At 44.9% G+C, this 24,567-nt stretch overlaps 1 protein-coding gene, 1 long non-coding RNA gene and 1 pseudogene across 31 annotated transcripts in view; 1 reads left to right on the forward strand and 2 right to left on the reverse strand.

Moving 5' to 3' along the window:
- Positions 1-323: 323 nt before the first annotated feature.
- On the reverse strand, positions 324-1,936 carry LOC149127073 (small ribosomal subunit protein uS2-like; annotated as a pseudogene).
- Positions 1,937-3,790: 1,854 nt separating this feature from the next.
- On the reverse strand, positions 3,791-21,433 carry LOC149127074 (uncharacterized). Of its 2 annotated transcripts, XR_016232568.1 has the most exons (3): positions 17,957-21,433; positions 4,600-4,822; positions 3,791-4,029 (listed from the first exon to the last, which is right to left on the reverse strand). It is a non-coding gene; the product is annotated as an uncharacterized LOC149127074 (long non-coding RNA). The 2 variants fall into 2 exon arrangements; XR_016232569.1 differs by lacking the exons at positions 4,600-4,822; positions 17,957-21,433 and adding an exon at positions 17,508-17,625.
- Positions 17,141-24,567, forward strand: part of PHC3 (polyhomeotic homolog 3) — a 108,273-nt gene continuing 100,846 nt past the window's right edge. For 8 of the 29 annotated variants that reach the window (XR_016232558.1, XR_016232557.1, XR_016232561.1 and 5 more), the window contains exons 1-2: positions 17,145-17,315; positions 21,432-21,597. Coding sequence is in view for 8 of the 29 variants with exons in the window: in XM_008266473.5 (XP_008264695.1) it covers positions 17,302-17,315; positions 21,432-21,597 (180 nt within the window). In the remaining 21 variants the exon portion in view is untranslated. Of the gene's footprint in view, positions 17,365-21,431; positions 21,598-22,975; positions 23,092-24,567 lie in introns of those variants that run through there. The other 21 variants (XR_016232556.1, XR_011388057.2, XR_011388059.2 and 18 more) reach the window with 10 other exon arrangements.

The raw sequence follows: 24,567 nt of genomic DNA on the forward strand, positions 1-24,567 counted from the left end.
CAAGTCCTTGGGCCCTGCACCCCATGGGAGACCAGGAGAAGCACCTGGCTCCTGGCTTCAGATCAGCGCAGTGCGCCGGCTGCAGCGCGCCGGCCGTGGCGGCCATTGGAGGGTGAACCAATGGCAAAAGGAAGACCTTTCTCTCTGTCTCTCTCTCTCACTATCCACTCTGCCTGTCAAAAAAAAAAAAATGTATTTATCTTTATTTGAAAGACAGGGTTACAGAGAGGGAGGAAGGGAGACACACTCACCCCCCACCCCCCACCCCACACACAGAGAGAGAGAGAGGTATGTACAGCCAATATAGGGCAGAGATTTTTGTCAGTTCCCACATCCCAAGTGCCTAGAAGAGCACTCAATAAATACTGAATGGATGAATGAATGAATGGTGAATTAATGACACCGTCCACACTGTGGCAGAAATCACTAATCGCCAAGTCAGTCTAATTTTCCCTGGAGTCATCACTAAACTACATGTAAAAGTTTGCTAGAGTTCCCATAACAAGATACCTCCAACTGTGAGTCTTAAACAACAGAAATTTATTTCCTCATAGTTTAGAATATCAGAAGTGTCTCCTGGGGCCAGCGCTGTGGCATAGCGGGAAACTCTGACTTTCAAATAAATAAATAAATCTCTTTTAAAAAATGTAACTCTCACAATATTATACAAAAACCAGGTGAAAGAAGTGGATTGTTTTGAGGTTGCATTTGGTGTACTGGCTAAGAAGCTACTTGGGACACTCACATTTCCTGTTTTATCTGGAGACCGTGAAGAGCAGCTTACGACCACTCAGGGGTTGTTCCTACCCACTGGATGGCCTGAGCAGTGGGCGCTGCAGCCCAGGCTTCAGGGGGTGGGCTGAGCACTGCAGGCTTCAGTGGGGGAGTGCTGAATGGGCACAGAGGGCACCTGCACGCCTTCCGACCAGTCGGCAACCTCAGGCAGGGAACTCAGGCACTGGGGCTGTCCATTCACCCTGAAACTCCCCCTTGGTCACAGCTTTTTCAACAGCAGCCTGCTCTTCTTTCCTTTTTTTTTTTTTTCTTCCTTTTCTTTTCTTTTCTTTTCTTTCTTTCTCTTTTCTTTTCTTTTCTTTTCTCTCTTCTCTTCTCTTCTCTTCTCTTCTCTTCTCTTCTCTTCTCTTCTCTTCTCTTCTCTTCTCTTTTCTTTTCTTTTCTTTTCTTTCTCCAGTCTCTTCAGGATCTCTATAGAAGTAGAGATCAGGCATGACCTCCCAGGGGTGTTCATGGGAGATATGCACAGAACCTCCCGGGCCGGCATCCACCACATCAGACCCACTGAGTGGGCTCCCTTGCTGCTGCAAGGGTTGTTAATGTCCATATAGCACAGAGAGTCTGTGCTACGCAGAGCCATGGTAGGCAGGTTCACATAAGACGCCTCTGTGAGAGGCTGATGGTCAGCCCTGGGATCAGGAGCCACCAGAAGCCGTGGTTCCCAGAAGGCTGCCTGAATCTGGTTAGTGAAGGTTCCAGGTGTGAAGCGGCCACAATAGGAGTAGCTCCAGTGGCAGCAGCACAGCCCTCTGGCTGGTGTTTCTGGAGGACACCACACTGACATCAGCAGGCTTTTCAATGGCCACAATGGCACGAGCTACCAACAGAAGCTTCTCCCAGGTCCTCTTCAGATTGATGATGTAGATGCCACCACTTTTCCTTTTGTAGATGTACTGTTCCATCTGGAAGTCAAGGTTGGTGCCACGTAGGTGGGTTCCTGCTGCAAGGAACTTGAGGACATCCTCCTCCTTCATTTGCAGGACATCAAGGGCTCCAGACATTGTGACAGCTTCCCTTTAAGTTAAGCCAGGAATCAGGAACAATGCTGTTTGGATCCCTCGCCAGGTACTTTCTTGTTGGTATATGTGTAGGTGAAACCTGATTGCTCATCTCTGTTCCCTGTACCTTCCACATAGTAGTTGCTCAATAATATCTGTTGACACTGAACAATACTACTTTACTTCATTTTCCTGATCTCTAAGATTAGGGTAATAAAAATTTTTTGCTTAAGGATTTCTTGAGGTTGGATTAATTATTTAATTTTAAAATGTAACTCTCACACTATTAATACAAAAGCTGGGTGAAAGAAGTGGATTGTTTTGAGGTTGGCATTTGGCAGACTAGTTAAGCAGCTGCTTGGGACACTCACATTTCATATTACAATGCCTTCCAATTCCGGTTCCAGCTTCCCACTAACACACAACCTGGGAGGTAGTGGGTGATGGTTCAAGTAGTTAAGTCCTTGCCACCTGCATGAGATACCCAGATTGGCTTTCAGGCTCCTGACTTTGGCTTGGCCCAGCTCTGGCTGTGCTGGGCATTTGGGTAGTAAACTAGTAGATAATAGGCCTCTGATTGTCAAATAAAAACTTTTTTAAATGGAAAAATGTTTCTTTTAATAATCCACATATGGAGACTTCTATTAATTGGAAGAGTCAATGATATAAAAAAAAGAGAGATAAAAATAATGAAACAGTTACTTAATGAAAGCCACTGAGTACTCAAAGAGGTCTAAGAAACCTCAGCATAACCACCTACAGGTTTAATTGGTACCAGGCACTTATACCCTGTGCTAACTTTCAAGAAAGTTACAATCCAGATGTGCTATCAGGACACGTGCTGATAAATAAATGCAAGATCATGCTTCCTGTGCACCAGTGAACGATAAAGAACAATTCCAACAGCACGAGTGCTGCTGCTGCTTCTTTGAGAACCAGAAGAACCCACTTGTGTCTGGCTACACTGAAAGGCACAAAATCAGCCAATAAAATGACATGTTGAAAGAGCCACCATGAAACTACAGCACTTTCATCCTGAAGTATCCCTATTTAATGGATGTTTGTACATCAAGTATGTTGCCACTAACAATAATCCACCAGAAAATGTAAGCTACCCTCTAATTTGAAAAAAGTAAATCTGCTCTTGAGGATGGCGTATTCAACTGAAAATGTAATAAAGTCACCCACCCTCTCCAGCTCCTCACCAACCCCAGCGCTGGCCTCTGTTAGCAATTTAGTTCTCTTGTACAGCCTCTGGAGTTAGCGCCTGTCTCCCATGAAGCTGCTAACCCCTCTCTCCTCTCCCAAAAGACTATGAATTTTCTCTGCAACCTCTGCCTATTTGCTAGTGGATTCCACTATTTGCTGACCTTGAGTTAAACTAAACCATATCCTATTTTGGGCCACAGATAAACCAGGAGGGAAAGTAGAACTCACAGCACATACCATAAGGATTTTTGGCATGTAACCACACTCATAGTGTCAGTGGGAACAGTACTCCAGAGAAAAAGCTGCCTGGTAGGTCACCTGCACACTGTACTCCCTGCTCTTTCACTTAAACAGGAGATATTTCCCTAAATTGGTATGGCCTCCTATTCTGGATAATAATAACAACAAATTAGGAAGCAGCCTATAATTAAATCAACCCCAGGCTCCAGACACTGAGCATTTTAAAGCAAAAGGTTTCTACCATGTTGACGTGGTGCTTCAAGAGTGGGAATCTTACCTTTTGTGGTTTTTTTGGCACTCAGAAAAGTGTAGGTGTTCGACAAATATCAAGTTAGGTCATGGTTTTTGGCTACTTAAATACTAAAACTAATCTCGGTATGATTGGAAGAAAGCCGGCAATGCCAAACAAGCAGAGCAGGTCTTTATTTTCTGCTTCCTTTGCTGATGTAAAGCTGTGACCTGGAAAGTTTGTTCAGCTTGCTGAGTCCTTTATTCCAGTCAAAGCCAATGCTCAAGGAAGTGACACTCATTTTACCCAACTTGGAGTCTTTCTTTTTTTTTTTTTTTAAGATATATTTATTTATTTGAGAGACAGAGTTACCAGCAGAGAGAAGGAGAGACATAAGGGGTCTTCAATCTGCTAGTTCACTCTCCAAACGGCTGCAGTGCCCAGAGCTGAGCTGATCAGAAGCCAGGAGCCAGGAGCTTCTTCTGGGTCTCCCATGTGGGTGCAGGGGCCCAAGCACCTGGGCCATCATCCACTGCTTTCCCAGGCCATAGCAGAGAGCTGGATCAGAAGTGAAGCAGGATGTCAGTGCCACAGGCAGAGGCTTAACCTACTACACCATAGCACCCACCCCCAATTTGGAGTCTTTCATCCAGAATCATGGGATGGGAGAATTTATTATTCTGTTTTAGGTCACTCTTCTCAAATTTTAGTGTGCATATAAATCAGGTGGGAATTTTGTTAAAATACACATTCTGATTTTAGAAGGTTTGGGATTGTGCTCCAGGGTCTACATTTCAAACCAATTCCATGGGTTGCAGTGTTTCTGAGAAGCAAAAATCTGGCTAATTCCTTCATTTCACATATGAAATCCAGAGATGGGGAAAGGCTTAGCGATTTTACAATTGTTTCAATTTTTATTTTTAATATAATTTTAAAATAGCATAAATTTGGAGCAGGGACTGATTTCTGGTAGATGAGGAAAAACCTGTGAAATTTCACAAAATTCTCAGTTTTGTTTTTTGTTTGCTGTCTGTGGTCTGACCACATGGTAACAGTGTGTGCTGGATTTGTTGTTATTGGAGGATCACTTTAGCCCACAATAACTTGCCCTGATCACAATCAACTCACAGGCTCGTTGTATTCCCACGGAGGCATGGCAGTGTACTGAATGTCTGGTCAGGATCCACTCATTCTTTCTCATTCAGTCACCTTTTGTTTTTTTAGTCTTACTTCTACATTTTAGCTGAGTTAAACAATTCCAAAGATTCTGGTTATGTTCAGCAGGGCACTGTTCAACCCGAGGCTAGATTATTCCATCAGCTCCCTCCATCTCCTCACTAGGAAGGAAGCTCTAGATAAGAGGAGAAACACAGGATGTCTTTCTCTACTTATGACACAGTAACTTAAAAACTCCAAACTCGGAATACCCTTGAGAATTAATTCAGTTCTCTGAGCTCTTGGGAGAATTCTGCCAATCTTCTTTACCATTTTAATAGAGTTTTGGAACTTTTAATAGTAACATTAAGAAATACTTAAAAATATATGCACTAACTATATAGATCTCTGAAGTCGCTATTCCTCTGAGAAATCAAAGTAGTGAATCACTAGAAAATTTCCAAAAACGTGAAGGTGCTTCTCCCCTAGAGCCAGCCCTTACCCAGAACAATCTTGAATAAGCTGCCTGATCTGATCTCTTCACTGGGTGCGGGGAAGGAGAAGACGGAATGAAACTTAAGGTTAATAGCTCTTTATTTTAAAAGTGAACTATGTAAATGCACAAAGAACACCAAGAAATGTCTGTCACATATCTACTAGACACAAGATTCTACATTCCACATCATACACTGTAAAATCCAAGTATTGTCCCTGAGCCTAGTTGGGACAATCTACTTAGGACATGTGCAAATACAGCTATGACAAATCAAATAACAATTATGATTATATAACAATCCAAAGCAATAGAGCAATAGAGAAGAAATTGTTCTTTTTGTGGAAGAGCAAGTAAGATCTATAAAAATTTAGAGAAAGGAGTAATTATGTACAAGTAGGGTGGAGGATTTTTTTTTTTTTTTTTTTTTTGTAAATCACTGATAGCACTTATCTCAGAGATAAGTGTGGTATGAAACAGAAGCAGTTGTCTTTCATCTGGAAAGAAATTTTATCAGAACTAACTGAAAAATGGTTTATCAAAGATTAACTGAAAAAGTCTTGTTAATTTGTAATAGACTGTAATTTCAAAGAGAGCATGGGCCCTCTCACACTTTTACATGGGACAGGCCAAGGGTATTTAGCCTTTCTACATGTGCTTTTTCTCCGTGGAAAATGAGAAGGTTGATAATCTCCATCCTAGACCTATTTTGGCCAGAGATTATAAAATTTTGGGGCCCTAGCCCCCACTGCCCTGGAAACTTTTGGTTTGAAAAACTCACTAGATTGTTAGTTTCATATACAAAGCTTCTCCAGCACCCAGCATAGTTTATGTCATTTGGTATTTGTTGGCTGACATTAGGAATCTCTAACCAACTTTTCATTCATTTAACACATTTTTTGGGGGGATTTCCTATGTCAAAGTCTAGACAAAGGCTAGACATGGAGGCTGGAAACAGAAACCTTGCCTTCAAGTAGCTCACAGTAACAGGCCTGTGTCAACGTCTATTTAAAAACATGAAGCCGGCGCCGCGGCTCACTAGGCTAATCCTCCGCCTTGCGGCGCCAGCACACCGGGTTCCAGCCCCGGTTGGGGCGCCAGATTCTGTCCTGGTTGCCCCTCTTCCAGGCCAGCTCTCTGCTGTGGCCAGGGAGTGCAGTGGAGGATGGCCCAAGTGCTTGGGCCCTGGACCCCATGGGAGACCAGGAAAAGCACCTGGCTCCTGCCTTCGGATCAGTGAGGTGCGCCGACCGCAGCGCGCCGGCCGCGGCGGCCATTGGAGGGTGAACCAACGGCAAAAGGAAGACCTTTCTCTCTGTCTCTCTCTCTCACTGTCCACTCTGCCTGTCAAAAACAAACAAACCAACCAAAAAAACATGTGATAAAGTCAATGAAATTCAGTGGGGGAAAGAATAGCTTTGTTGGTGATGGTTTTTTAAAAATGATGTTGGGAGCAGTTTGGCCTGGCGGGTAAGATGCCAGTTAGGACAGCCGTGACCCACACTGGAGAGCCTGAGTTTGACTCCTGGTTCTGGCTCCTTATTCCAGCTTCCTGCTAATGCTGTAGGAGACGGCAGTGATGGTTTCTGCCATCCACTTGAGAGACCTGGGTAATGCTGGGGCTCCTGGCTTGCAAACATTTGGAGAATGAACTAGAGTGGAAGGTCTTTTTCTCTCTCTCTCTATTCCTCTCTCGCTGCTTCCCTAATAAATGAATAAAAATTAAAATAAAATAAAAACTGATGTTGAGACAATTGGATATGCACATGAAAGTTGGACTCCTTAAGCTACTTATGAAAATTAACTCAAAATGGTCAAAGGCTTAAATGTAAGAGCTAAAATTACAAAACCCTTAGAAGAAAACATAGTAGTAAGTCTTTGTGACCTTGAATTAGGTAATGGTTTCTTGGATATGACACCAAAGACATAAATAACAAAAGAGAAGATAAATAAAATCAATGAGACTTCATAAAAATTTAAAAAGTTACTGATGCAGGTGAGAGAAGGAATCAGGAAGGGATAAGGAGCTAAGGATTGCCAATACCCAAACCATGTGCACCACCCAATTCCTATCATTGTCCATGCTGATTGAACATGGTAGAAGACTCAGCAAACATGCTTTATCATGTGGCTAAGCCTCACTTTCCATCATTCTCCAGATGCCATGACACCTCATGGAGACCACCACTGCACTGCAGCCCCACTCCACATACTATCTCCTTTGGAACTTCGGTTGGGCCCTTCCCTGAACACCACCCCTACACTGTAAAAGGAGCTCCAGCCTGGGTGGAAGAAATTTTCTCTCTTGATGTTGCTGGCACCTCATGTCCGTGTGCACTATCCCTTTGTCTTTCCTCAAATCCTGCTTTTCTGCTCTACCTGCATTTCCCAATTGTATTCTTACATATAGGAAGACAAGAACTTAGTAAGTTTAGATAGGGGTCTCACCAAGCCCAGCCAAGGCTCTCTATCCCCACAACACAGGTAACCGTCCTTAGCTCCTTATCCCTGCCTCACCCACATCATTCACCCCTCAGAAGTCCATAAAGAAGTCCCTTTGTCTTTATGGGAAGTTGAGAGAAAGAGATCTGTCTTCTATAACTTCTTCATGCTGAGTCAAGGCATTGCCTCTGTGCAACTAGGGAATGAAAATCCCTTGCTAGCTGATCTAGAGATTTTATGTGAGGAGCTGCAGGGTTGCCACCAGTCACTAGCAATAGCAGGAACTCCCTGCTTGACCACTATTTTTGTATAGAACTGTTGAATTCTGGTAAAGATCATTTTGGCAGTTAGAATGTGTATACTTAACCAAAAAGAAAGAACAAGGGTTGGAACAATGTCAGAAAGGGAGAGCACTTTTTACTGCTTCCCAGATGGTGGAAGAGTAAGAGCTTCCTTACCAAACTCCTGTAGCCACTTGGCTTGCTTTGGATATTTTTTTCTATGGGCCCATTGTTACTAATGTAAGCACAGCCAGTTTTATTAGTCACTGTACATATTCCACTTTGTTCTGCCAATAGGTAACCTAAGGGTAGTTTATTGTCCATAACTACTTTAGCTAGTGAATCTATAGCATGTGTAGTCACTGTAGGGCCTGTAGTCACTGTAGGGCCTGGCCAGTGGTCTGGGATAAGTCATTCAAGGAAGTAGACTGGCTTCTTAAAGCAAGTTCATGGGATGTAGTCAGATTTCCTCCTATCAAGGTGGAAAAGTTTATGGGGGGGGGGATTCCTGCCAATAGCAGTTTCCTAAGAGAAATATGAAAAAAAGTAAAAAAAAAAAACACATCAGTTGCAAGTGCAACAAGTGTAATACTTATCTTCTTGCCTTTTGGAAATGTACTTAAGATCTCCAGTTGACTCACAAGGGTAAGTAGGATTACCCTCTGGGTATACCTATGAAGACTCAAAACATAGAAGTGTAATTCATTTTTTAAAGAATTTAATTGAAAGAGTTACAGAAGGAGAAGGAGAGTGAAAGGGCGAGGGGGAGAGAGAATCTTCCATCTGTTGGTTCATTCCCAACATGACTGCCATGGCCAGGGCCGGGCCAGGCTGAAGACAGGAGCCATGAACTTCTTCCAGGTCTCCCACATCAGTGTAGGTGCCCAAGCAGTTGGGCCATCCTCTGCTGTTTTCCCAGGTACATTAGCAGGGAGCTAGATCAGAAGTGAAGCAGTTGGGACTCAAACCAGCTCCCATATGGGGTGCTAGCATCACAGAAGGAGGCTTAACCTGGTACACCACAACACTGGCCCAAAAATCTTTTCTTAAGATATATTTATTTATTTGAAGGACAGAGTGACATGCAGAGAGAGAGAGAGAAAGAGACATTGAGAGAAAGAGATCTTCCATCTGCTGCTTCACTACCCAAATGGCTGTAATGGCCTAGGTTGGGCCAGGCAAAAGCCAGGAGCCAGAAACTCCATCCTGGTGTCCTATGTGAGTGACAGAGGCCCAAGTACTTGGGGCATCTTCTGCTCCTTTTTCAGGTGCATTATCAGGGAGCTGGATTAGAAGTGGAGCAGCTAGGACTTGAACCTGTGCTCTGATATGGATTTTGGTGTCACAAGCAGCTGCTTATTCCACTGCTCCACAATGTCAGCCCCAGAAGCTTAATTCTTGACAAGTTCACCCAGCTAGAAATCCCTTTAGACTGATCAGGGCAGAATATATAGCCTATCTAGGCATGCCTTAATCCAAAACTTGAGGATCAACGCTACTTCAGACCAGCAGAGACCATCCAAGGTGGGACCTGTCTCGGTACTTGTTAGCTTGAGATAAGTGCCCAAGGAGGATAGTAAATACCTGCTAAGTAAAGAATTTGGGCACTCTGGCATTACCAAAAACTGGTGGAAGAAGAGGATATCTGGCAAACCACGGATTGAGGCTTGCCATCATGATGTCCATGATGACCCAGCTCTTTGAGGATAGGGGTCGTATGTTTGAATTCAGTACAGAGCAAGTGCCTCCTGTATCAATTTTAAAAAATCAATATTTTCACCTATGACATCCAAGGTCACTCATGGCTCCATAAGTGAGATGTTTATATGGGTTATGAGAGCCCTGAGTTTCAGGGCCCATCAATCCTTAGCAAAATGTGTTATATACATCTTGAATAGTATTCAGCTATAAAAAGGAAATAAATACTGAAATACATTACAATGAGCATGAAACTCAAGGAATCTACTATCTCTATGGATTTCTTGTTTTGGACATTTAATATATATATAATATATATGCATTATGTGGCTTTTAGAGTGGTTAAGTAACTTCATTTTATTTTTTATTTTTTTTAATTTTTTAACAGGCAGAGTGGACAGTGAGAGAGAGAGACAGAGAGAAAGGTCTTCCTTTGCCGTTGGTTCACCCTCCAATGGCCGCTGCGGCCGGTGCACTGCGGCTGGCGCACTGCGCTGATCCGATGGCAGGAGCCAGGTACTTCTCCTGGTCTCCCATGGGGTGCAGGGCCCAAGCACTTGGGCCATCCTCCACTGCACTCCCTGGCCACAGCAGAGAGCTGGCCTGGAAGAGGGGCAACTGGGACAGAATCCGGCGCCCTGACCAGGACTAGAACCCGGTGTGCTGGCGCCGCAAGGTGGAGGATTAGCTTAGTGAGCCACGGCGCCAGCCAGTTAACTTCATTTTTAAGACATTTTTGAAAGTTGTTTTTTAAAAATATTTATTTGAAAGGTTGGGTGACAGAAAGGGAGACAGAGAGAGAGAGAGAGAGAATCTTCTAGCCTCTGGTCATTCCCCAAATGGCTGCAACAGCTAGGGCTGGGCCAGGCTGAAGTCGGGGGCCTGGAGCTCCACCCAGGTCTGCCACATGGGTGTCATGAGCCCACATACTTGGGCCATCCTTTGCTGCCTTTCCAGGCATCAGCAAGCAGCTGGACTATAAGTGGAGCAGCCAGGACTCAAACCAGCACTCTGCTTTGGGATGCAGATGTTGCAGGCAGCAGTGCCCCACAATGCTGGCTCCCAAGTAACTTCATTTATTCAACGTGTTATTGAGCACTTAATGCTTTAAGAACTAGGAATACAGAAGTCAACAAGGCATGGAGTTTACAAGCTGAAAGGTGATGGGAATAAGAGGTAAGTAAACAAATATCTGTATAACATAAGATCTGCTGCATTGAAATACCAAGAAAAAACATTAGTGGGATAAGAGGGGGAAAAAAGTGAGAGGGCCTTGTTTGGTTAGGTGGTCAGGGAGTACTTTTTGAGGAGGAGATGTCTGAACAGAGGCCCCAGTCAAGTAAGAAAGTGAGATTGGTGGGAAAGACATTCCCAGCTAGGGGAGGAGCCAATGGAGGAGGAGTTAGGAGGAGGAGCCACAAGGAGGAGGAGAAAAGGAGGCCAGCGTGGCTGGGACAGATAGAGCAAGAGAAAAGCCACACAGGCCCAGGTGACGTTTCCGGGCTTCATGCCAAGTGTGATCGGGAGCCACTGGAAGATTTGAGCAGGACAGCAACACGATCTGCTTTACATTTTCTACTGAGGTTGCTGCGTGGGAACACACCGTAGGACAGGGGTAGGGAATCTTCTTTCTGCCAAGGGCCATTGGGGTATTTATATTCCTGGGCCATACAGAATTATTAACCTAAAAGTTAGCCTCCTACAGATTTATTGAATTTTGAGTCCTGCCTGCAGTTGCATTGGCAGGACCAGACCCAATTATTTCATTGCCCTCATCCAATCCATGAGCCAGACGTTCCCCATCCCTGCGGGAGAGTAGCAAGAACAGAACCAGGGTGACCTGACCAGATCCTAATGCTGCGGTCCAGGCGAGAGAGCACGGTAGCTTCAACCAGGCTGATAACAGTGGAGGAGGTGTCAGATTTGATTTGTATTTTGATGATGTCATGTGTGTTCACAGTGGTGTGGCCAGAGCTGAGGTTATATTTTGAAGGTGGAGCTGATAGGACAGCAAGGCGTCATTGAGAAGCAAGTGGCAGAACCAGGATTTAAATCTGTCAAGTTTGTCTTGATTCTAAAGTCCTACTAATAAGTCTTCCAGGCTCTCAACACTAAGCATAAAAACAGAATGGCAGGGCCAGCACTGTGGTGTAGTAGGTAAAGCTGCCACCTGTGTTGCCAGCATCCCATATGAGCATTGGTTCAAGTCCTGCTGCTCCACTTCCAATCCAGCTCCCTGCTAATGCACCTGGGAAAGCAATAGAATATGGACCAAGTCCTTGGTCCCCTGCCACCTGCATGGGAGACCTGGTTCTTGGAGCTTCTTGCTTCTTGCTCTTGGCTTCAGATCGGGCTGGCTCCAGCCATTATGGCCATTTGTGGAGTGAACCACCAGATGCAAGATCTCTGTCTCTCCCTCTGTGTGTAACTCAGCCTTTTAAATAAACAAATACATCTCTCTTTCTTTTTAAAGATTTATTTATTTATTTGAAAAGCCAAGTCACAGAGAGGCAGAGGCAGAGCGAGAGAGAGTCTTCCATCTACTGGTTCAACCCCCAAATGGCTGCAACAGCCTGAGCTGGGCCGATCTGAAGCCAGGAGCTTCTTTCAGGTCTCCCATGCAGGTTCAGGGGTCTAAGGACTTAGGCTATCATCTACTGCTTTCCCAGGCCATAGCAGAGAGCTGGATCAGAAGTGGAGCAGGTGGGACTTGAACTGGTGCCCATATGGGATGCTGGCAATGCAGGCAGTGACTTTACCTGCCATGCCACAGCACCGGTCCCAAATAAATAAATTTAAAAAAAAAACAAACCAAGATTGGAAATGAGAATACACAGCATCTTCAGGTATTAACTGAGTACCTATACAATCGTAGTAAGCCTTGTGGCATTTGACAAAAAACTCTGGACTGGATGGATAGAATGTCAGAGTTCAAACTGCTCCTGTCATAGAATCATCCTCAGCATGGGTCACATGAGTTCTAAGGTAATTCCTAGCTTTAATGTGCAGGGTTTCCATTATATGGCACAGATACAAGGTACTGTGTACAGTACCGCCCACAGTTTTACAAGGGAAGATAGGACTGATAAGCATATGATTAACATGCTGATGATTGCAAGAGTAGGTGAGAGGTGGCTGGACTAGAGGTTATGTTTTTGGTTTCAATGTTATTTGGTTTTAGCATACTACTTTCAAGGAAAATAGAAAGTGGTCATTTAATTTATAGGACATATTGATTTTTAAAGATTTATTTATTTGAGAGAGAGAGAGAGAGAAAGAGGAATGCTCCCATCTGCTGGTTCACTCCCTAAATGCCTGCACCTGTGGGGGGCTGAAATCAGGAGCCCATAACTCAATTCAGGTGGCAAGAACATAATTACTTGAACCATCACTGCTGCTTCTCAGGGGTCCACATTAGCAGGAAGCTGGAGTCAGGAGCCAGAGGTGGGTATCCAACCCAGAGACTCCAATATGAGAGACATACGACTCAGGCATCTAAACTGCTAGGTCATATGTATGCCTGCTTGTCTACTTTCGTCTCTCCCCTCCTTCCTTCCCATAGGGGTGCAGGGCCCAAGTACTTGCGCCATCCTTTACTGCACTCCCTGGCCACAGCAGAGAGCTAGCCTGGAAGAGGGGCAACTGGGACAGAATCCGGCGCCCCGACAGGGACTAGAACCCTGTGTACCGGCACCGCAAGGCGGAGGATTAGCCTAGTGAGCCACGGCGCCGGCCCAGCTTCACTCCTTATCCAGCTTCCTGCTAATGGAAGCGTGGGAGGCATCAGGTGGTGGCTCAAGTATCTGGGTCCCTACTGCTTGCAGGGAGCACAAAAACAGTCATAGGAACCTACAGATGAATAGGGTGGTTCTGTTCCTACAAGGCTATACTTATAATTTACATATAATTTTATATGCAATAATATTATTCTCCATTCAATTTTTTCCCCAACCATTGGAAAATGTAAAAGCCATTCTTAGCTTATGCACTGTTCAAATATATGTTGCAGGCTGGGTTTAGCCTCTGGGCTATAGTTTGCCAACCCCTGATCTAGAATTCAGACTCATGCTCTCCAGCCAACCTTCTGTAATGACAGAAATGTTCCACATCTGCCACGTGCAGCTAGTGAGTGCTTGAATGTGACCAGCGCAACGGAGGAACTAAAACGGTGGCCCTTTTTCTTTCTTTCCTTTTTTTTTTTTTTTTTGGAAGATTTATTTATTTGAAAGTCACAGTTATAGAAAGAGGGGGAGAGACAGAGACAGAAACAGAGATAGAGACAGAGATCTTTCATCTGCTGGTTTATTCCCCAGATTACCACAGCTGCCAGTGCTGGTCTCCTGTGTGAATGGCAGAGGACCAAACACCTGGGTCATCTGCTGCTTTTCTCAGCCATTAGCAGGAAACTGGATCAGAAGTGGAGCAGCCAGGACACGAACTGGTGCCCATATGGGATGCTGGCATCACAGGCAGCAGCTTTACCAGCTGAACCACAATGTTGAACCACCCCTTATTGTTTCTCTAAGAATTAATACTTACTGGTATCCTTGTCTCCAATTTGAGTTCCTCCATTCTATTCTTCACAAAACTAAAGGACTTTTTCTTTTCTTTCTTTCCTTCCTTCCCTTTTCCCCTTCCTTCCTTTCTCTCTTTAAGATTTTATTTACTTATTAATTTAATTTTTAAGATTTATTTATTTGAAAGGCAGTTACAGAAAGAGGGAGAGACAGAGAGAGAGAGGTCTTTCACCTGCTGGTTCACTCCCCAAATGGCCACGACTGCTGGAGCTGCGCTGATCTGAAGCCAGGAGCCAGGAACTTCTTCCGAGTCTCCCATGTGGGTACAGGGGCCCAAGCACCTGGGCCATCTTCCACAGCTTTCCCAGTGCATTAGCAGGGTGTGGGATTGGAAGAGGAGCAGCTGGGACTCAACGGTGCCCATATGTTTTCCGGGTTAACCTACTACGCCATAGTGCTGGCCCGTTATTTACTCATTTAAAAGGCAGAATGAAAGAGAGAGAGAGAGAGAGAGAAGAGACAGAGATATTCCACCCACCAGTTCACCCCTCAAATGCACACAAGGGTCAGAGTTTGTCCAGGTTGAAGCCAGGAGTTTGGAACTCCATCCGGGTCTCCCACGTGGGTGGCAAGAGGCCAAGCACTTGGGCCATCTTCTGCGGCTTTCCTAGGTGCATTAGAGGGGAGCTGGATTGGAAACAGAGCAGCCAGGACTTGAGTCAGCACTCTGATATGGGATGTCTGAGTCGCAAGTAGTGGCTTAACAAATGTGCCACATGGGTTCCCATCCCCACCCCCCATTTAAAAAAATTGCTTATTTGAAAGGCAGATAGATCACTGCCCCCCCCCCCCGGGATTTTCTAAAATCAAATAGGACACTAACACTTTCCCAAGGTAACAGTTCCTGAACAACGTTTGACCTGCTAGTACGCCACATAAATCTTTTCCTTAGGGAATGACAGACACCTGTTTGATAAGTAGTAAGTTTCTAGAGAGTAGCACTTCATTGTACTTTGATGTTTTGCACAGTGGCTTGCTGAATGAAGCAATGAAGAAAACCTGGCTTTGGAGATGAAATGCTTCTATTGGAATCCCACTTCCCGTGCATGCCAGCAGTCAGCACAGGCACTTAATTACCTTGAGCCTCATTAGACTTCTGTACTGAATGGGAATGATAACCAAATCACAGAGCCGTCGTGAAGATCGACACGAGTCTTGCGGAAACCCCTTGCACTTAAGACTATACATGGCTTAGCTGTTGTGATAATAAATACTGAGTTTTGAAATGTCTCTCAAAGCAGTATGATCTGATTTTATCTAACATATATTCTTGTTGTCAAAGCACTCTGCCCAAGGTGACAATAGAGATTTCGGGTCTTAGATGTTCCAGGGAAAGGGGGATGAAAAAGAACAATTTTGGCCTGTTTATTGCAAACACTTTTTTTGAATTTATGCATTTTTCCATCTTTGGGTTGGAGACTGTGTTTTCTTCACTTTTGCTTTTCTAAACAAAATAGTTTCAACAATATAAATGGGCAGTTGATTCTTGGGAGTTCAATGACAAGGACATCATATGAACAAGTCAGAAAGAAAGAAAAAGTAGTATTTTGTTATTTTCAAGGATCCACAGGGACTTTTCAAAGGGGACTTTCTCAATGAGTTCTCAGAAATAGTGGGAAGGACATTGTCATCAGATAGGAAAATAAGGTTAGAAACTGCTAGGCGGGAAAAGGTTGGAAAGGAATAATCTAAGCTTTCAGCGGTAGTGATCTTTTTCCTTCCTTAGGCATTTCCTGAACACAAGATTCCTGAGGTTAAGTCCACTTCTCATGAGATGACATTGCATTTTAGGGTGAACTGATATCAATACTTCATTTATCAGGCTTGAAGTCAGTGTGACTCCATTGTCTTATGAAATGCAAAAAGGGACAATGTTTATGATCAGCAAGCTTGTTTCTCTGAAGAGAAGATTTATTATTCCTTAATGTTTCTGAAGCACTTAGTGGGTCTACTTCAGCACACTTATAATAGTGCATGCAAACATCTACAAAAGTCACACCATTCTCAATATTAGCATTTCTTTCCAGGGACTCACCTTTATTATGTTACAATTACATTTATTTTACTTGTATTTTACTTCAAGTAGTTGGTATATGGCAACCTGGTGACCATTCTTGCTTGACATTTACAGTATCACGTTTGGAGTTTCTACTAAGTGCTCCTTCAATTCATGCTGAAGACTCGAGTGATATTCCTAGGACGGTCAGTATATTTCCTTAACTGCCTAGGATAACCGCTATGGTTTAAAAAGGCTGTGGACCCTGTTTTCATACAGAAGGTTAAATCCTGAGGCACTAAGAGGGTAGAAATTTAATTTAACTATGGTTTGGAGCCTAGTGGGAGGTCCTTAGGTCACGGGGTGGGGGTGGGGGTGTCTTCAGAAGGTAGTTCTCAAGAGAGGGTTGGTAAAAAGCCCTGTTGGGCCTTGACTCCCCCTCCTTTCTGTTTCCAAACAGTCTCTGCCAGCACCATCACCAGCTGGGTACCCTGATGGGGTCCAACCAGTGGGTTTGGGTTGATCTTGGACTGTGAACCTCCAAAAACATGAGAAGAAAAAGCACCCCAAGCCCCCACACCAACCCTCTTCCCATCATAAGTAGCGTGTTTTCTGTATTTAGTTGTATTAATGAAAAGATGACTAATAATATAGTATCAGCATGATTCAATAAGCACCCACTCACTTGGCTGCCTAACACTCCTCTTTGAGCCAGAGGGAAGAGCTGGCTGCTTGTTCAGACCCCCAAATTTCATTGCATCCAGGACACCAAGCCCTACAGCGGGAACTGCATTTTCTTTTCCTCTGAGACCTTAGCGGTCAATTCTCTCAGGTATATTCAAACTACTCTACAGTTTACAGAGGATTTGCTGTGTGGCAGAGGTCTTCAAAGTTTTAATTTAATCGTCTAAGACGAACTTTTTATGTCTTTGATACAGACCTTCCTTCCCAAGAGGAAGAAGATCCTGGGATAGACAAAGACAGGCGTTGGAGAAGATACAGCCCCTGGTGATGTAAATTGGGCAAACCTAGACACTTCCCGCCGCGGCAAAGGCCCGAGTTGGGAGGGGGATGGAAGCCGCGGACCCCACGTGATCTCACGGGCCCGGGGCTGTGCCGACCCCGCCCCTCCGCTCGCCGCCGCCGGGGGGCGCATGCGCAGCCCGTGTTAGTGATGGAGGAGAGAAGATGGCGGAAGCGGAGTGAGTGACTTGCTGGTGACTGATGTCGTAACCGGCGGGGCGAGTGAGGGTAGCGACACATCTCCCGGGGGGAGAGCTCAGGGCTCTTTCGCGGGTACTGAGGGGAGAGGGAGACCCGAGACCCACCTTATGGTGGACGAGCCCGCTTGGCCCGTGTCGAGGGGCGGGGGCGAAGTGTGAGGGTTCAGTTACCTTCCAGGCGGGAGAGCCCCTTCCGCCGTCTGGTCCCTGATCGGCAGGGCCCTGCGTGCAGGGTCACCCTTGGGACTCCAGCTGCTGGGGTCTTCCGGGGACCAAGCCCTTGTGGGCCCCGCAGGCGCTGTCATCGCTGCAAGCGGGCCCCGCAGACAGCCTTGCGCGCTCCGCGGAGGCTGGTAGGGCAGGGCGGGCACTGCCAGGCCTTCCTTGCTCTCCGCTCCTTCCCGCCCCAGCGCCACTCCTCTCTCTCCTCGGCTGCGGGAGAACCCGAGGCTGGGAGGCGTGCAGGCGGCGTCCCCGCGCGGGCCTGCCGAGGCTGAAGACAGCCCGAGGAGAGGTCTGCCTTCCCCCGGGCTCTCGCTGCGGCGTCCATGCCTCCCTGGAGGGCCACATTCCGGAGTGGCGGTCCGATGGCCTGGCTAGTTAGCGACTCCGAAACTTACCGGCGCCCGGGTAGGCCTCTGGTGCACCACTCCTGTCCTGTCCACCCTGCCGCCTGTAGTTTGCAGGTGTTAATGTGCATAGACCGTGGAGTTTGCGAGACTGTCCTTTTGTGCCAGGCCTCGACATGCAAAGCGATGGTGTGGCCAGTTCCACTCACCAGGTTTTAGACTTTAGAATTTGGATTCTCTGTGACCATTTTTGGTTAGTAACAGGGTCCGTTTGCCGTGGTGGTTGGCTTGAGGGTATGGTTGAACAGAACACTGTAAAAGCATGGCTTTTTGAGCTGAGTGGTACGGAAGTGGTGGCACTGGCGGTAGTTTGGTAAAAAGTTTGCGTTGTCTACCACTAATTCTGAATGGTGTTGAACACCTACCATGTGTTGCTTTGATCGGATGATTGGAAGGTCATTGGGAAGAAAATACCAGAGGCGCGTGAAAATGTGTGAGCCATTTACTCATCCAAAGAAGTTAGTGAGCGATCAGCTTTGCTTCCACGCTTTTCCTTTCACTTTTCCTCTTATTAAATAGAGGATTTTTTTTAACGTTTGGTTTCTCAGAGCACATAAATGCTGTTTGCATACATGATATAGAACAAAGAGCGTTTGTATGTTAAAGTATTCCTGTGGGAATAGTGTATGGATACACAATTAGTGCCGGATTCTTTTTTTTTTTTTTTTCATGAAATAGTAAGTGTTCCTGTTACATTTCTTGTCAGTGCTGCTAATAATGTGAGCAGTGTCAGATTTCATTTCTCAGAAGAAAAGACCGATAAGAAAAGGCAGATAAAACCAGTCAAATCTCTCTCTGGTACTTTTCTGACCCTTTAAAAACCAGTGCAGCTCTAGTTTCTAACAATATTGAGGACCTTTGATTTGACTTAATATGTTCGAGCTTATTCAGATGCAGATTCAACAACAGAAGTAAGACTGCATTACTGGAAGGGGAAGATTGGAAAGTCCAGAGAGTCTTGTAGGAGCAGGCATTGTGGCAAAGCTAGCTAAGCCTCTGCTCGGAACACCTGCATCCCACATTGGAGCGCCAGTTCAAGTCTCAGCTTTTCTGCTTCCTGCAAGTATGCCTGGGAAGGCAGCAGGAATGGCCCAAGTACTTGGGTTCCTGTCAACCTTGTGGGCTGTTGCAGACATTTAGGGAGTGAACCAAATGGAAATCTGTCTCTGTCTTTCAAATAAATAAATCTAACAAAGTCTCGGATAAAAATGTACTTTACTGTCCATACATGAGGAAAGTGACATAATTATGTTTTTAAATTTAGAACAATTTTTTGTGAAAAAGACATTATGTAAGGAGGTATGAAGTTGTCATCTGATTTTCTGTTTCTCCTAAGTAATCTGCTTAGAAATAAAATTCAGTTAACAGAAGTAGTTAAGGACACTGTTGTAGACTAATTAGAGGAAAAGTCGGTTCAAGTTAAAATTTTTTTTTTATTTAACTGCAAGGGGTGGACAGAGAGAGAAAAAGAGATCTTCCATTCACTGTTTCATTTCCTAAGTTCCTGCAACAGCTGAGGCTGGGCCAGGCCACATTCAAGAGCTGGGAATTCAGTCTGTGTCTGCTTGTGAGTGGCAGGGACCCCAGTACTTGAGCCATTACCTGCTGCATCACAGGGTGCACAATAAGAGGAGGCTGGAATTGGGAGCAGAGCTGGGATTTGATCCCAGGCACTTCATTGTGGGTTGTGGGTATAATCAAAAGGTGTCTTAAGTATTGTACCAAATGGCTGCCCCTACAATTTATTAACTTATTTTCTAAGAGAACTTTTTATTTTTTTAAGGATTTATTTTATTTGAGTGAGACATGAGTGAGAATGAGACAGATAGCACTTCCAACTGCTGGTTTATTCCCCAAATGGCTGCAACAGCCAGGGCTGGGTCAGGCTGAAGCCAGGAGCCTGGAACTCCATCTGGGTCTCCCACATAGGTGGCAGACACTGAAGCACCTGATCTATTATCTACTGCTTTTTTGGGTGCATTAGCAGAAAGCTGGGTGGGAAGTGGAGCAGCAAGACAAGAGTGGCACTTTGATATGGGATATCAGGTCCCAGGTGTGGCTTAACCCACTGTGTAACAACGCCTGTCCCAAGAGGTCTTTTTTTTTTTTTTTTTTTTTTTTTGACAGGCAGAGTGGACAGAGAGACAGAAAGGTCTTCCTTTTCCATGGTTCACCCCTCAGTGGCCACTGCGGCTGGCCAGGAGCCAGGTGCTTTTCCTGGTCTCCCATGCGGGTGCAGGGCCCAAGCACTTGGGCCATCCTCCACTACACTCCCTGGGCCACAGCAGAGAGCTGGCCTGGAAGAGGGGCACCGGGACAGAATCCGGCGCCCCGACCGGGACTAGAACCCGGTGTGCCGGCACCGCAGGCGGAGGATTAGCCTAGTGAGCCGTGGCGCCGGCCCCAAGAGGTCTTTTCAGAAGCAAAATATGTATGGTAACTAAAACTAAGCTGGTTAACACAAGTCCTTAACTTTTTTTTTAAATGGAATTATTTTTAGTTATTTGAAAGAGAGGGAGAGACAGGTCTACCATCTGCTGTTTCACTCCCTAAATGGCCAGGGCTGGACCAGACTGAAGCCAAGAGCCTGGAGCTTCCTCCAGGTCTCCGGTATGGATGCAGGGGCCCAAGTACTTGGGTCATCCTTTGTTGCCTTTGCAGGCACACTAGTAGGGAGCTGGATAGGAAGTGGAGCAGCTGGGTCATGATCTGGCACAATATGGGATTCCAGCATTGCAGTAGAGGCTTAACCTATTACACCAGAACACTGGCCCTGATATTTTGTTTTAATGTGTAGATAAGAGTGAGTTTATTGTTAGTATGGTCAAAAGAATGTAAAGAAAAGAAATGTTGTAAAGTATTGATATTATTGAAGCCTTTTCTAGGTTGTCAAGTATTCTTTTATCACCTTTTTGGCTTTTTTTTTTTTTTTTTTTTTTTTTTTTTTAGATTTTGGAAGTTACAGGGGAGAAACAGAGATCTACCATCTACTAGTTCAGGTCCCAGATGGTCACAATGGCCAGTGCTGGGCCAGGTCAAAGCCAGGAGCTTCTTCTGGGTCTCCCACATGGGTGACAGGGTACTAAGCACTTGGCCCATTAGCAGGGAGTTGGATTGGAAGTGGGGCAGCTAGGACATGAGCCGGTGCCTATATAGGATGCTTGCTACATAGGTGACAGTCCCAACCTTTTTTGGTCTTAAAACCTCCATCTACTTGAATAATACAAAGACAAACTTTAGGCCCGATTTTTATCAGAGTTATATCCTGAGTCATTTGAATTTAATGTGGTAGGTATTAACACTTGGAATATATGTGAAGTGTATTTCCCTCATCAGTGCTGATGGTGACTATGTGCTAGCTTTGTGTTAGGAGGGCCTTCCTAGAAATCAGTTCTTTGGAATGAATATTCTTCAAGGCACATAAGGTAATGCTTGTATCAATGCAAACCTTTGTGTTATCTGCCAGATTTAAGGACCACAGTACAGCTATGGATAGTGAACCAAACCCTGGTACATCTTCTGTGTCAACAACAACCAATAGCACCACCACCACCACCATCACCACTTCCTCCTCTCGAATGCAGCAGCCGCAGATCTCTGTCTACAGTGGTTCTGACCGACATGCTGTGCAGGTACTTTTAGCTATGAGGATGCTAATGGGTAGACTAAGACTTAACCTGCCATTTCCTTTTTAATAAGCCAAATGCATGTAGTGTTTCATATCTTGAAATATACAGTTAGAAATTTTAAATTTTTGAAACAACCACCAAAGTTATTTACTAATAATACTATTGAGAGGGCTTTGTCAGCCTTTAGATTATTTGTGTGTCAGGAAAGTTATAATTGGAAGGTCTCTGAATGCTGCTGTAGTGTGAAGACACTCAGTCTAAAACCTAGCATATAGAATGGCTCTAGATTTTCCTGGGCTATTTTATGTTTGATCTAAATGTAGATATATTACGAGGTTCATTTAAAGCTCAGGTGGCCTCAGAACCCTAAGCAGGAGGATCTGTTCTGAAGTTTTTAGGGGCAAAGGGTAAAGGGACTATTTAGAAAGAAGTGTTGGGTTTGTTTAGTTGATATAGTTTACTTGATCTTTGTAGTAATGGAGTCTAAAGCAGTACTGTATCGTATTGCATAAAAAGGGCACAGGTGTTTTTGTTGTCAGCAGTAGCAGTGGAGGTTTGGGTGAGAGGCATAATTTTTTTAAAGATATATTAATTTGAAAGAGTTACACACAGAACGAGAGGCAGAGATAGAGACAGGTCTTCCACCTGGTAGTTCACTCCCCAGCTGGCTGCAACGTCCAGAGCTGTGCTGATCTGAAGCCAGGAGCCAGGGCTTCCTCCAGGTCTCCCATGCCAGTGTGGGGGCCCAAGAACTTGGGCCATCTTCTGCTGACTTCCCAGACCATACCAGAGAGCTGGATAGGAAGTGGCGCAGCTGGGACTCGAATCAGCGCTCATCTGGGATGCTGGCATTGCAGCTGGCGGCTTTACATGACCCCTTGATTTTTTAATTTTATTATAGAATTAAAAGGACATATATAGGTTTATCTGACCAAAAGAGGCTTATGTAATTCTAAATGACTTAATGCTGAGCTATAGTCCCTGCAACTAGGGGTCAGAAACCACTGATTTTGTGACAGGACTTTGTGGTTCGCATAGCAGTCTATTGGATAGATATTAATGCATGAAAGTAGACTGTAACACAGGGCAATATTCTTTCTTGATGTTTGAGTAAGGGGATTCATGACATTTTGGTCCAACATGTCATGACTTAGACCCCTAGGATCTAGGATTATGTCTGTATTACTCAATGTTTAAAAAGTCTATGGTTCAGGGGCTGGTGCTGTGGTGCAGCGGGTTAACGCCCTGGCCTGAAGCGCTGGCATCCCATATGGGCGCTCGTTCTAGTCCTGGCTGCTTCTCTTCCGATCTAGCTCTCTGCTATGGCCTGGGAAAGCAGTAGAAGATGGCCCAAGTCCTTGGGCTCCTGCACCCGCATGGAAAACCTGGAAGAAGCTCCTGGCTCCTGACTTCGGATCGGCGCAGCTCTGGCTGTTGTGGCCAATTGGGGAATGAACCATCGGATGGAAGACCTCTCTCTCTGCCTCTCCTCTCTGTGTAATTCTGACTTTCAAGTGAATAGATAAATCTTTTAAAAAAAAAAAAGTCTATGGTTTGATGCTGAGGTTGGGATTCTGTGCTGTCTCAGAGTCATAGTGTACTTGTAACTTTGGGTTGTGGTTGCAGAGGACTGGAGTAATCTGGCCTTTGGACAGACGCAGGAGTTTTCTGTGGTCTTATTAGGACACTTGACTTCTACGTTTATGACGTTTCGGGCCCAGGACTTTATTTTAATAGTAAATATAGTAATTAATACTTTCAGAGATTTTTTAAAAGATATTTATTTATTTTCAAAGAGTTGCAGAGAGAGGTTTGTGTTGTGGTATAGCAGGTAAAGCCGCTGCCTGTGCTGCAGGCATCCTATATTGTCACCTGTTCAAGTCCAGGCTGCTGCACTTCTGAACCAGCTCCATGCTAATAGCTTGAGAAAGCAGCAGAAGAAGGCCCAAGTGTTTGGACCCCTGCACCAGCATGGGAGACCTAGAAGAAGCTCCTTGCTTCAGCCTGGTCCAACTCTCAGCCTTGCTGCCATTTGGGGAATAAACCTGTGGATTTACTCTGTCTCTTCTTCTCTCTCTGTAACTCTGCCTTTCAAATCAATAAATAAATCTTTAACGAGAAAAAAATAGAGGGAAGAGAGACCTTCCATCTGCCAGATGGTTACAAAGGTTGGGGCTGGGCTAGGCCAGAGCCATGAGCTTTTGTGGGTCTCCCATGTGTGTGGCAGGGGACCAAACACTTGGACCACTTCCTCTGCTTTTCCCAGGCCATTAGCAGGGAGCTGCATCGGAAGTAGAGCAGCCAAGACACGAGCAAGCACCCTTATGGGATGCTGGCATTGTGGGCAGTGGCTTTAACTGCTATGCCACAATGCTGACCCCCAGAAATTTTTTAAGAATGGTTTAAAAAATAAAGAATGGTTTTATGTGTTGGAACAATAAAGGTATCTGACATTTAAAAAACATTGCAAAATTATATTGGGTAATTTTCTAAACTTTATAATTTTATATAATTATTATTACTTTGTATTTATTTTTTTAAAGATTTATTTTTATTTATTTGAAAGACAGTTACAGAGAGGTAGAGACAGAGAGAGAGGTCTTCCATCTGTTGGTTCACTCCCCAGATGGCTGCAACAGTTGGAGCTGTGCCGATCCGAAGCCAGGAGCCAGCTTCTTCCAGGTCTCCCATGCGGGTGCAGGGGCCCAAGGACTTGGGCCATCTTCTGCTTTCCCAGGCCATAGCAGAGAGCTGGATTGGAAGTGGAGCAGCTGAGACTAGAACCGGCACCCATATGGGATTCTGGTGCTTTAGGCCAGGGCATTAACCCACTGCGCCACAGCGCCAGCCCCAATTTTATATAATTATTAACATACCTACTTGTTGTAAGATTTTCAGAATTTATAGAAAAGTACAAACAAGAAGGTAAAAAAATCTCTAATTTAGTTCCAGTCAGTAGTCTTTAGTAGTTTT

Source organism: Oryctolagus cuniculus, chromosome 4, assembly GCF_051225735.1.
Source record: "Oryctolagus cuniculus isolate XC-2025 breed Fujian yellow rabbit chromosome 4, ASM5122573v1, whole genome shotgun sequence".
Lineage (NCBI taxonomy): Eukaryota > Metazoa > Chordata > Mammalia > Lagomorpha > Leporidae > Oryctolagus > Oryctolagus cuniculus.